General features: G+C 38.0%; 1 protein-coding gene across 1 annotated transcript in view; it reads right to left on the reverse strand.

The window, feature by feature from the left end:
• Window positions 1-1,342: 1,342 nt before the first annotated feature.
• Window positions 1,343-14,351, reverse strand: part of XRN2 (5'-3' exoribonuclease 2) — a 78,605-nt gene continuing 65,596 nt past the window's right edge. The window contains exons 28-30 of the mRNA XM_036826377.1: window positions 9,201-9,264; window positions 4,204-4,342; window positions 1,343-1,881 (exon numbers count right to left, since the gene is read on the reverse strand). Coding sequence (XP_036682272.1) covers window positions 1,816-1,881; window positions 4,204-4,342; window positions 9,201-9,264 — 269 coding nt within the window. The 3' untranslated portion in view covers window positions 1,343-1,815. The remainder of the gene's footprint in view (window positions 1,882-4,203; window positions 4,343-9,200; window positions 9,265-14,351) is intronic.

The raw sequence follows: 14,351 nt of genomic DNA on the forward strand, positions 1-14,351 counted from the left end.
GATAGCTTAAAACAAAATTAAAAACTAGGCCAAAATTAAAGATCTGAGAAAATATAGGTTCTGCAGAAGTGTGGGTATGGGGTACTTATGAAGCTCTGTACACTCAGACAGACATGTATATGGGTTCCTTTGGAATATGCAATACTGATTTAGGCGCTATACATTTTCAGTATTTGGAAGATAGAGAAATCTAACAGAAGGTATTATTCCCACTTTAATGTATTGTGAAGTAATATATAATGGTTGTGTTAATTCCCGGCGGAGAGACTCTTTATCTCAACAATAAATAAAGGACCCTGCTCTATTCACCCATCATCAGCAATGAACTCAATAGCTTCAAAATACCTTCCTATCCAAGGTTAAGGTGGGACTTTTTCTGAATAGATTTAAGATTAACAAGTGTGCCTTTGTAGAATACTAAAGCAAAAATGTCCTAGGTCAGAAAGTCAGAGAGAAACCTTACTTTACAATCTGAGGCTAGAATGGAAAGGTTTGGAAACACGGCAGCAAGTCTTCATACGTGTGTCTGGGTTTGTCGTGGCAATGAAAATGCATATGGAAGTGCTGCACGTGAACTGCAAGCGTAAATGTAAGGAATTATAGTGTGCTTAGTAGCAAGAAAAAAATAAGTACAAATTGGAATCTATTGTGAAATAATGCAAAAACTTGCCAAGGAGCATAGGCAATTTAGCTAGGAATTAAACTTTTTAAGTTTTCTTTCTTCTTTCTTTCTGCCCTCCCATTGGGTTCTGTGTAGTGTTTTTTCAACTTAAGTACAACTGACCTACACCACTGTGTTACTTCCAGGTGCATATAATGATTCGATATTTCTATACATTACGAAATGATCACCACAATAAGTCTAGTTACCATCTGTCACCACACAAAAATAATATTATTGATTATATTCCCCATGTTGTACATTCCATCCCATGACTCATTTATTTTGTAACTGGAAGTTTGTACCTCAATCCCTCTCACCTATTTCACTCATCACCACTCCCCGGAATTTTTCAACTTTTCTTAGAGATTTAAAACCAGTCCTTAAAACTGCAGTACAAATCTACATGAAATTTTTAAAATGTAAATAATTTATTCTCATGAAGATTTTATAATTCGCCAAATCAGTAGCAGACACATACATGGGTCGGTTGGGTTGTCTTGCTGACCATATCCTCTTAAAATCTACTTCTTCATTGATTTTCTTTCGACATCTAATTGTAGAAATAGTTTTCTGATATATTGATTAAAAAACAAAAAAACAACAACAAAAAAACACACATGCTTGGCCAAGATTTTCAAAGTTTAAATACTGTAAAAGAAAAACAAGAGACCAGAGTTTTAAGTTTTTTTTTTTTACTAAAGTCCAGAAATTTCCATATGACAAGTACATTAATGAAATGTTCCCAAAGAAATACTGAACAATATACACTCTAGTTGGCTGAGAGTTCCAGCTCAAGAGTTCACAGCTAATTGTGCATTAAAAATCAGCATGGATCTTAGATGATCTAGAATACACTGTGTTTTGAAATCCACAGCTGGTTTGATTTTTGACCATAATGAAAAACCAGTATTCCTGTTCCATCAAATGTGTTTTACAAGCAATAATAAATTCAGATCCACTGTATTATGCAACACACATCTTTGGAAAGCAACATAAAACAGTGAGATCGGATCAGTAGAAATATACACAGTTAAAAGAAATACACAAAGTACTGTAGTTTTATTAAAAACTACTACTTGAGAAAGAAATCTTTCCACAAATAGCATAAAACTGTAGAATGATGAAAGGATTTCAGAAAGCTTTACAAAAGCCTAATTCCAACTGTATCTTCCTGAAGGTGGTGGCAAAGGGTATTTCCTTCCTTCTCTGGGATATCCCTGAAAAAAAAGCAAAAGAAAGAGTTCATCTTCTGGATTAACACTCCTGCAAAGAAACTAATCTTACTTCTCTATGGAAAAACACACCATAAAGAAGGTGAATATGTCTTACAGGTATATCACATGGAAGATCTCCATAAACGGGTGCTTTTGGTCTGCATCTTTATAGAAAGCTGCATGCAAAGTGGGACATCAGCATAAATGCTATCACTGACAACTAACCAAACAAGCCTTAACAAGCGCTTGAGAAATTCCTTAAAATGCACACAAATGAAGGATAGTTAAGTGTCTTGCGTAAAACACTTGTCATTCTCAATTCTCCCTACCACCCCCTCCCCAGCTCCTAATTCAGGCCACACGGTGGTAAGGTGCCCACATCATCTTCACACATATTATACTAGGAAAGTCGTTTTGCTTAACAAAGGCAGGAGCTTGCTGCATCAGCTGAGGCCTAATGAACTATTAATTTTAGGGTTTTTTGTTTGTTTAGCTATAAATAATAGTGTACCACATTAGGTTATTACATAATCAATTACTGGCAGTATTCATAACAGTTCCTAATATGCTTGCAAATAACATTTCTGTACAACCTGAAGGTAAATGTGATGTGTCTCCCATCACAATTCCCTTCCTACGGAGGATTCTGAAATGGACCCCCTTCCCCATGTTGCCACTCAGAGCGCTTCACTAGTTTAAATTATAACATGAATATGTGTAGTCCTTCAAGGTCATAATGTAGGCTAAGGACTTGTTTAGTCATATAAACTGCACTAAAAATATAATGAAGTCATAATTTTACTGCTTTTAACAATAAACTTCTACAATTTAATAGCGCTTCAAAATTCTGATTTAAAAAAAACATCTCCACAGAAAAAAGACTAAGAAAGAAATGTATTTCCAAAAGGTCCTAAAAGAATTATAATGTACAACTGGTTTGCATCTCCTAAGTGAATAAGAATTTTACCTCGTGTAACAGCGGAAAGCTCCTTTAAAGGGACGCGCTCCCCTAAAGGAGGCAGGGGAGGCGCTGAACTGGGGTCAGAAGTCACAGGCGTCCCCAGCTCTGCTGCCCAACCCAGCGGCAGGAGGGTTAAACTTTCGACTCCTGACTTGGAAAATGAGGTGACTAGACTAAACTTCCTCCAGAGCTTCTTCTAGTTGCAAGTGTGCCTTCCTTTCAAAAATATTCATCATTTAGGTTGCCCAGTGTCCCCTCGACGCTAGAAGCATAAACAGTCTCAATCTACTGCACCTACCGATAGCATCTGTAGAGATCTCGGGCTGAGAGTATGCAAAGTAATATTCTACAAATTGATTCTAAAGAACTGTAACAAAATTCTCTCAAAAGACAAGATGATTACTTTCTTGTAAAGTGAACTGAGACTTGTAAGAATACACCAAAAAAGTGTGGAAAAAAAAGATTTTTCTTAGCTGGCAGAAGATTTTTCTCAGGTATCAGAACAAAGGGACACATGGCAAGAACCTGAGTTAGAAAATTAATATTCGAAGCACTGCAAAAGGCTGTAGGCGACACCAGGTAAGCAATTTAAAAACCACTTCACATCACCACAGGTGCCAACTCCAGGAATAGCACACACTCTGAATCACTGCATTCAGATCCTGTTCTCTGGCAAGCGTTTGATTAAAGAGCATGTAAATACTGGCCAGGGTGTCCAATGGCTGGGGGACAAAGAGACTGAGGCAAACAGACCTCAGGCTTAAATGCTGCTAAAAGTGGATGCTATAAAGAGAAGGAAATAAAGCTTACATTTACTGAATCTGTCTAGGAATTATTATACTCAATGTATAGCTGTTTAAATTTAGTTAAAAAAAAAAAAGTGGGAAATTAGATAGGAAAGATTTCTTTCCATGTAGAGAACAGATAAATCAAGACCGAAAACTCCTAAGAGGAATAAAGATAACAGCTGAAAAGGTGAAATATTACTTTCAGCTTCTAGAACATTACATTTTGAGAGATCTAGTTTCTATGAAACTAAAAAGCAATACCCTAAGGATAAACAACGTGTTTTGGTGATGGACCATATTTGTGCTAAATATCAGATTGCTGTGATTAAAGGGGCTTTTGGTCTGAAAATTCTTCAGCATCATCGAAGGATAACCTACTTAGTGAGGCAGATACTCACCCCGTATACATTTTTAATGAGGGATCCAAGTTCAACTGAGCAACTCTATCAGTAACTTATCCACAGATGTTTCAGAAAACCAAAACCAAAACCAAACTAAACCATGGAGTCCCAAGAGGCACGGTTCCATTCAAAGTGAGCAGTAAGCTTTCCACGCCACAGCCCCCCGCTGCATCACCTGTCTCCCGCCGCGATCGTCACGTCTGGGTGCATACCCGCCCGGCCCGGCGAGCATCTGGTACTGGTTTGGCTGGAAGGCTGCGTTTGGGGTTTGGAGCATCCGGTTCCATGGCAGCAGAGGTTCGGCCCCAACGCCTCTGTGGAAAAGCATCATGTCTGCATTAAAAGTCAGAAGGCTAAAATCTGGCAGGTATCATCATCTCCAAATCTGAGGACAATCCAGTTTGCCTGGATTTGTCATAGGGGATATGTAGTATCAGAGTGGCCTTTATGTTCCTCACAGCGAGTGTAGTTTAACATGTTTGAGGAAGTATCAGCATTTATTTAAAAGGATGTTTAAACTCAACTGAATCAGAAAGGTCTGACTTAAAAAAAATTTTGTTCACCTTCAACTGTCAAGTTTCCTTTTTAGTCAGTTAAAGTTTTGGACCCAAGATCACCAAGTTGGCTACATTTTAAGATGCTATCCAAAGAGTAAACATGTACAAGACAGGAGAATGAGGCTTTATTTTTAAAAATGTCCAGGCTGGTTCTTGGAGTCCATTCTTTCTAGTTAATTGCACATTGCAAATGAATTCTTACTGCTGAGTATTTTGAATCTAGGGTAGGGGACTTGGCTGTTTTTTCCCATCCATTATTCTGCTCAATATGTCAGAAGGTCTGATCAGGAGGAAACCTTTTCAAGTTCTATTGATGCAGCTTTCAATTGACCACGGTGACCTAGCAACATGAGCACTAATTGGCATGGGCTGACTGGCATTTGGTGTACAGTTTACATGGGAACACAGATTCAACAGCTATTATAACCCAGTTTGCTGGCCCAGATTATGGTCAAAAGAAATGTTTTAATTGTCTTCAAGTGCCTATTTTAACTTTGCAGATACAAAACAACAGGTATGATGTATTAAATCATAACAATTTAAAACTGTCACATAAACAATGTAGCAAAGATTTACCCTCTAAAAGCAATCACCATGTATGACATAACTTTCTTGAAGCATTTTCCTCAACTTCCATTTTATAGAACAGTCACTACAAAGAATAAACAGTAGCAAAATTCTCCAGTATATTTTAGCATTAGAAGCTTTGGGCCATTACAGATGTTGGGAGGAATTATAAGCAAACTTTAAATTTGCTAAAGCACTGCCTAGCTGGTATTAGCTATAACCGATCAGCATATGAATTTCACTTCCTAGGTCTTAGGGGGAAAAGCCCAAAGCTGGGCTCACTGGGTAATGCATTCTTCTCACAGCTATTCAAGCTTGAATCCATCCTCTCTACCCCCCACTCTCCTCCCTTCACTTGGAGCTTGCCTTTTTTTTTTTTTTTTTTTTCAAACACCAAAGATAATTATTTTTGTGTGATGGCTCTAAGAACAGCTCTTTTAAGAACTCTAGAAAGGCCAATGCTATTCTCCACAGTTCGTGGTGAAACAAGGACTCTAATAATATAATTTGCTGTGAGTCAAAATAAAATGAAAAATCTGTACCTCAGAAAGAATATGCATATATTCAGGGCTTTTACTTATTTTTTTGGATTCATTAATACAAATATATTTTAGTGAGAAGGCCTCATCTATTTAGCAAGAACAGCTCCATATGTAGAGAACATATGGTCTCTTCCACTCTCTGCAGGACTGAGGGGTTAAGGTTTGTGCTGTGACCAAGAAGGCTCATCAAAACTGGGCATGCAAAACCCACTTGCATTAAGTGCAACTCACACATTGTATTAACTGTGATCATTTTTTCTTTCCAGTTTTATAATGCTAAAACTCACTCAACTGAGTTTCAGGAAAATCTGCTGGTATGGATAAAATACATTATAAATGCAATTTTACATTATTTTATGATTTAAAAATAGGTTAGGAACAAAGCCACAATTTAAAAGCACAAAGTTCTCCTTTTTTTCTTGAAATGATTACTTGAAATGTTTTTGACAAAAATAATATTTATAAAAATAATTAAAATTAAATGGAAAGGGCAAGTAAGAGGGACATGTACTACTCTTTTTTGCTTGTTAGTGGCAGAAAGGCCTTTATTTTACACAAGTTTATCATTTTTCTATACTGTACTAATTATATTAATTATATTAGTTTGCAAATACTTACAAACTGAAATTTGCCCTGGAAAATACATTTTAAATCTGGGATGGAAGCGCTGAGGCTGACACATTTTAACTTTTTAAAATCAGTAGCCATCGATTGAGGCAACTTATTTGAGGCATTTGGCATCATGGATGGTAACAATATTCTTAAGTTTCTAAATTACTGCTCTGCAAAGTAGCTGGTAATGTGACATAACTACATACTACCACTGGGATATCTTTAATTTATATGTGTGTGTGTGTGTGCGCGCACGCGTGTGTGTGTATATATATATATATATATATATATATATATATATGCGGCAAATCAGCTTTTAAAAATTTTCTGCGACTGAGCTTAGCACCCATTTAAGTTAAAAACTAAATGGCCACCTTGGATACGGCCAGCAAAGAGACTGCTCCGCTGGGAAAGAGACAGACAACAGGGCAGAAACTCAGGTGAGGAGGAGGCACAAGCTGGACCTCACTCGCCATCAACACAACGATCGCTAGGTTGTCTCTGTGTGGGGAGAAGAAGGTGGGTGGGGGCAGGGATGCGCCCAGTGTATTTTTAAGTGAAATGAATATATGAATTATATATACCATTTCAAAGTAGGAATTAATTCAAGAAACAGTGTAGTTTATTTAAAAAAAAAAAAAGCACACTCAAAATTTTCTTCTCTAATAGGGTTTTCAACCAAACACTCAAAACTGTGCAGTGGAAAAGTACTGAACTAATGATCAGTAAAACCTGGTTCTAGGAAGAATTCTACTTACCAGTTGTGACATCTCAGCAAAGTCAAAGTGACTATGAGTTTGTATTTTCTCCTCTATGTCTTGTAAGGTCAGAAAGGTTAGACTGACACGTGCTATAGAAACGAGTGATGTACTGTATTTGCTAAGAGGCTGGCTAATAGAGAAGTTCAGGAGGCTGAATTCAAACTTTGTTTTCTTTATGAATAAATGGTGTGTTTCTTAAATGACCATGATTTAAGATATAAGAAAGAATTCTATTACGCTCACACGTAACTTCTGCTTTACAGCATGATTTTAGTTTCTGACTAAAACTAAACCAAAAACATCCACAAAATATGTCCCAGATCTGTTGGGTTCACAGAGTCAGTCCAGAAGATACCAACTTGGCTAGGGCAGAACAAAAAATAAACGATGGATGTCAGGACACAAGGTGATAATCTTAGGGAAACAATGTGTAGAGGGAAGGAAAGCTTTAGGACTGAAGAAAGGGTGCCTTGGAAGTGGAAGGGGCTCCTTTTCTTCTATGAAGTCCCTGTGGCATTATGGAATATGATGCTTAGAGTCAGTTTTCTGATGAGTTTCGCTTGAGTGAAAAGTTTCTTAGTAAAGGATGGTGAGGAAGAGAGACCTCAGATAAGCTACTGAACTGTGTGCCTCAGTTTCCTCATCTGTAAAAATAACAACATCCACTTCAAAGGGTCGCTAAGAGGAATAAGTGAATTCATGTTTCTAAAAGCATGTTAGCACAGTGCTGGCACTTCATAAGCAGATGATAATACTGGTGATTATTAATAATATGGGAAAAAAGCAAGCAACAAAGTGGAGAAACCAAATCTTAAAATCAAACTTGACAAATGTAATGGAGAAAGACAGTTATTAAAATGAGATCAGTGTGAATGTGATAATATGTAATTTAGAAAAAATTTACCCCTCACTCATTTAATCTGTTTGACAATGGTGCTACTCTGAGGATGCTGAAGTGGTACATACCGTGTGCCTTGAGCACTTATACTGAAAACAAAACATAAACACAGGCAGTAGCAGTTATTTTAAATTAAAATGCAGCTTGCACTAAGTAGCTGATACTATTAATAAACAATTGAATAACATAATTTCTTTTATCTTCTTGAAGAAAATAATGAAATGAGGTTTTGGAGTCTCTAAACAAAGACCTTTCTTAAAGGGGGTAGAGGTTATAACCCTGTTCAAATAACAACACTTCATTCATTTCAGATGTGAACAGCTCAGACTGCTAAAACGGCAGAGGAGAGGCAAACAAAACAGATCAGAACTGGGAAGGCAAAGAAGGAAGCCGTGCTATGAGGGGGCTTAAACTCGCCTTAGCATTTACTGGTGCTGGCAAGACCAGCATGAGACGACAGACTTTAAAGCTGCCCTTAAAAAATTATTCTTCAGATGTTAATATAATTATTCATAACACGCCTGGCTGCCTTGTCATGCAGAGACCACCTGACTTCGGAGAGCACAACTTATCAATGAAAGAACACATGTCAAACATCCCTTGTTATTAAACCATGTCACATTCTTCCTCGTCCATGGTACTTATTAGACTGCAGATCCCATAATCCTCTTCTAAGTCCCTTCTGCATTTAATTCAGTTCAGTCTTAAGTAGTTAAAGAAACTGTTTTCAGTGGCAACTAATAACTACTGACCTACAGTGACACTGCACTACAATAGGCCTGTCAGCCCTGAAAAAGTTGTACCAAAGAAGCTGATTAGGACTTCAAGAGGTTTGCAGCAAGAATCAATGGTTGGTCTGTACTGACGCTGCGCTGCCGGCACAGAAATGATAAAAGTGGAACCCCATTAGTTATGCCTCATTAAGCTGCACAACACTTCTAAAAAGAAATTTGTTTAGCCTGACCAAAACCTAATACAATTTTAAGCTCTCTGTGTTGCATTTTTCAGGGCACCTCAAAAGCATCAATAAAATAAAGTCCAAGAACCAAGAAAAGCAGCAAAGTATACAGGCATGGATCTTTTACTTCAACGTGTTAACCATCTATTTTCCTAAAGAAAGGGCACAAGAGAAACTATTTAGAGGGAAGAAAGTATACTTCATACCACAGAGAAAGCCCAAACTTCAAATGCCGATGTGAAAAGTTACTGAAAAGTCGTATTTGCTTTAATATTACCTGTCAAATCTTTGCTGCTGGAAAAGGGGAGGAGGACCTCGCCAGGAATCCTGGGGCCTCATATCTGGAAGATAAACAGGAAAGGGTTGAACAGATTTTTTTTTTTTTTTTGAAAAGTAGTCACTATTCAGCTACCCACATATATTGTAATTAAAAATTCTTGAAAAAAGTTGAGACTGAATATAAATTAAATAACTAGCATAATTACACACCCTGGAAATATAAAAAGATATGAAACCAACAGCGTCAGTAAATCTGTCAAATTATTTCTCCTTTGATAACAAAACATAGTTTTAGAAGCCTTGGTCATTAAACTCACGTTTCTCTCTCCCTCACTATCTGTGTACGTACGTATGTAAAGGTATACATATATTTTACATTTATATTTTAAACGCTGTGCAAAACGATAGTATTTTGGTTTTATCCGTAAATACAAACTGAACAAATAGTAACTTTAATAGAAATCCTAAAATTTGCCCCCGAAACGTGTAAACTGGAAAGAACGCTGCCTTGCCTAGCTGTGCTAACATGAAGCAGACAGTACACAATCTCTCCAACAGGTCAGAAGACATGTTCATAAAGGGACTGCCCACTTCCCTATTGTTTCTGAGAGTCAAACCTCTTCCCCTAACAGAAGCTAAGCTGGGAACATAGAACGAATTACAAGGAAGAGTTAAGTGGCTGCTGGTCCTCTGTGTAAATGGGATGAAGGGCACCCCCAGCACAGTCGGCAGGTTGGTGTCAACCAACCACCATTCCAGTCCCCAGTCTCAGCCATCTCGGCCACCTTCCGGCAGGGTCTGAGTGTGACCTAATTAAAGCAGCTGTTCCAGGAGTTGTCTAATGAGGTCTCCGCCTGAGGACAGCAACCTCCTCCAGACTCCCAAGGCCCAAGGACAACAAGGCTTACCATAATGTATTCAGGCTCACATTTTAATGGAAACACAAACTAGAAACATGCTTTTCGAAATTACTTTCTTAAAGGAAAGAAGAAATGAAAGCTTATCTCTGGTTACCAACCAAAAAAATGCAATCTGGGTTTACTTGGGGGCGGGGTGGGGGGAGAAAAGAAGAAAGAAAAGTAGAATTGTGCTATAAAACCCCCTGCAAAAGAGAATCTGGAACAAGTAAGGCACCTGGCTGCTCACAAGGGTTCCAGCATGAAACACCCAGCTGCTGCTGCTCTGGAAGCAACACAGTCGAGGTACTGGCCCAAAGAAAGCCTCCGAGATGGACAAACCACCCCAGGGGAGCCACCCCAGCCCCTGGCCCAACGATCAGCGCACGCACGAGGCCTTCACCACCATCACTTCCAAGCAGAATTCCATTCTGAACTGAAAGAAAGGTGGCATCCCTAGTCAATCTGCATTAAGTCCCCCTTTTATCTCTTAAAAACCAAATTAGTAGCGGTCAAACTGAGAACAATGCTGAGGAGGTTTCTCGGTGGTCATTAGATATTCAGAACCTGAATGGAAACTCAGGAAGCTCATCGCCACACAATCCACAGGAAACAGGGCCAAGATCCCTAGTCTGGGCCCAGAATAACTTCTGGATCACTATAAAGACTGTACACCACCAGAAAATCTAAATCAGAGGAGGTAAAACCAGAAATTCTTACAAGACAGCAAACCACCTGTGCAGTTTACTTCTATAGAGAAACTTAAAATACACTATACGATTTTCAATGAGTTACGAGAAAGCAATCTACCGAAAGTAAAACCAACATTTTGGCCACTTTTCCTGATGATGACTTTGTTAAACTTGTAGTCCATAACTATTCAGATACTGCACAAAACTTAGGTCAGTGAAAATTGGTTAAAATGTTCCCAGAAGTATTATATTTTAGTGTCTTATTATACAAAATTAGCTAATATAGCAAAGGTCAAAAGAAATACAGTAAAATTTCATTTGGACCCCTGTCTAGCTCTGTACTTCACATGTCCCAGAATCACTGTGGTCACCCTGGAAACACGCCTCTTTTTAACATAAACACTTAATTCCGTGACTCTGGTTGCATGATGTCATCACAGAACACACTCTGCATGGTACTAATAAAAGCTTCCACACAGGATCCCTAATAAATGTGAAATTGAATGAAGGTAATAAAAAACACATTTACATTAAGAAAAGCCTTCAGAAATGTTTATCCTAATGTTTTATGAAATATAAAGTCAGGGGAAAAGCTGGTATATTTCCTCCCAGGAACAGTATTAGGTGGAGGGAAAGTCCTCACCATCAGATCCAAATACGCTGCGTGTTAGATTAAGCACACCGGTATTTCTAAGTAGAACTGGCATGTAGTGTTCACTAAGTGTATATGTTTTTTTTGGAGAGGGGGAGCCCTTCTCAGTAGTCTGATTGTATAACTGTAAGTGTCTAGAAAAACAGCCAGAGCTCCTACCCCACCAATTCTGGTATGCCAGGTGCTGCCTCCTCTGTTTTGCTTTCACTATTTCTCACCTCCAGGACAACTTTTTTTTTTCCACACAAATTCAGCACATGCAAAATCTATAGTTTTTTGTTAAAAACCTAAGCAAATTGTGTTAAGACTTTAAAATATCTCTTGCTTTCAACCCAAGAAGAAAAATAAAAAGGAATGAAGACAAATTTCAAGGATACCTTTAAACAAATCTCTTCATGTGGCTCTGAGCAATATATATGGCCCTTAAGTGTTCATAAAGCAGAAATATTTCCTGGCTGAGAAGTAATGAAGTAGAATGTAAAACAAACTTATTATCATTCATTTATATGGCTCTAAAAGATCCATTTGAGAGGGAGAAAAAAAAATGTGAGATAGTGAATTGCACTTCACAAAGGTACAAGCAAGAGAGAAAAAAAAAATGACAGCTAATTTTTTCCTGTGGTCTTTAAAAACGTATCCCTTTTCTAGAGCTCTACGGCCACAGAAACCAAGGCTTCACCAATAGCTCCTCAAGTGACAATTTACCTAATCAGCGCAGCAATCATGGAAAAGATTCCATGTTTAGTGATTGCACTAATCAAAAATCACTTTTCAAATGCAGCTAATTGACAAGTTTACCGACTGAAATGAAGAGAAGTGACATGTCACGTTCTCCAGGTTGCAGAAGCGAACGCTTTATTCATGTTGAGCACTTGGGGCTGCACTTGACTCTGACAAGTTCCCAGTACCCGGACAATCGCCCGTCAGCCAAAAACTGACACATCAAAGACAAATCAAAGACCGACAGTGAGAAATGCCTGCAGCAGACACTCGACAGAGCTTGGCAGTATGACCAATGGCTCTCCTTGATGTAACCCTGCACCACATGAAAAACCAGCTATGATATTGATACTACAAATATTTAAAAAGACTGACTAAACAGTTTCGATCTCAATTTTACTAAAACTATTTCTAAACAAATTTTAAAGTTCAAAATTCTATAAAGAGGAATGCTTATCTTTTATCACTGAATACTTTCACAGTATCTACTATGTGCCAGGCACTGTTTCAAGTACTTAATAACTTAAACTCACTTACTGTGGATATTTTGTGAGACGGGTGTTCTCTGTACCATTTTAGACGTGAGGAAAGGGAGTACTGACAAAAGCCTGCCTGAGGTCACAAGGCTATGAAGGGGTGGACGGAAAGCCAGGACCACCTCCGCGACACACTATGCTGCTCCATGGTTCACATGCACTTGTGCTATCAGCTGAGGTGACTCTTCATGTTATTTTATGTCAGAAGGACCAGGAGAGCTGCCTCCTCAACCAGGAGGCTCAGAAGCTCAGGGTCTCAAGAAGGCAAGACTGGGGATCTGCAGACTACTTTCAATATTACCAAAGTTTAGAATTCACATGACTACACACACCCAATTAAGACAGGAAGGAAAAATAAACATACTTATTAACACATGCACTTCGGGAGTAAGCATCTTGACAAACACAGATTCATGGGGAGAAAATAAGAAAAGATCTTGGGTAAAACATCTGGAATCACTGCTCTTTTTTCTTTTAATACAATTTTTATATTCACTTTATTAGTAATTGAATGTGGAAACAGTTAAACATTAGAAAATAATTCTTTTTGACATCTGATCTTTTTTTTTGAAGTCCATAATTACTTTTTTTCTGTTTTGTAAGTTAGTTCATTTGTATCCATTTTTATTTTAATTTTTTTTGAATTTCATTTTTTTTTTAATACAACAGGTTCTTATTAGTTATCTATTTTATACATATTAGTGTATATATGTCAATCCCAATCTCCCAATTCATCCCACCACAACCCCCCGCCCCCGGAATCACTGCTCTTCTTAAAAGGGTAATACTACCTTAAAACACTTTGTATTCAAAAAAGATATGTAAATATAAATGTAAACGTAAGGGATCAGATACAAATTAGAACAGAAAATACATAGAGAGAGATGAATGGATAGACAGATGGATCAATGGATGGATGGACAGACTGGCTGGCATATACACAAGGATTAGGTCTGTCTGCATAAATATGAAATCTAGAGGTCACGAGGTCACAAGAGACCATGAAATAAATATGCCAGAAAAATCTTAATGACAGTAAACTAAAAAAAAAAAAAAAAAGAAAAGAAAAGAAAAGAAAAGAAAAACCAAATCTTATGTTGAGCCACATGTAAAGAGTATTGGGGAAAACATCCCAGAACATGGAATTTCCTTTCTTGACAGTTGGCAGCATTTGTCTGTGCTTATCATACAACTGTGACCAGTTTACTACCATGCAACAACTATTCTAGATTAGGCCGATTATTTCTCCAACACATCTCTTACAAAGGTTATCAGGGAATACTGTGTGAAATGACATGGTTGCCTTCTAGGAAGTCCAATCTCACAACCCCAGGCTGTTCTAGGTTCTCGTATAACCAAGGGCAATTAGAAATCTTTAACCTATCCCAATCCTGCTTAAACTTTTACACTTCTGGTTTATATGGATATGATTCCCAATTTCCTCTCTCCTGAGCAGGTATCAGATCCTTATCGCTACCTCCAGGCAGATGGCATCAATGTCTTCAGGCATTTCAACCTCCACACACATCAGAACTATCATGTTCTTCCATCTTCCTCCATCCTCCTGTGCTTCCAAACTCTCTAGTCCCCCAGGTGCCCTCAGTGCACAAGGAGCCTCATCTGGAATCTTCTCTCTCCTGCACTTCGCACGTT

Source organism: Balaenoptera musculus, chromosome 15 (genome assembly GCF_009873245.2).
Source record: "Balaenoptera musculus isolate JJ_BM4_2016_0621 chromosome 15, mBalMus1.pri.v3, whole genome shotgun sequence".
Classification (NCBI taxonomy): domain Eukaryota; kingdom Metazoa; phylum Chordata; class Mammalia; order Artiodactyla; family Balaenopteridae; genus Balaenoptera; species Balaenoptera musculus.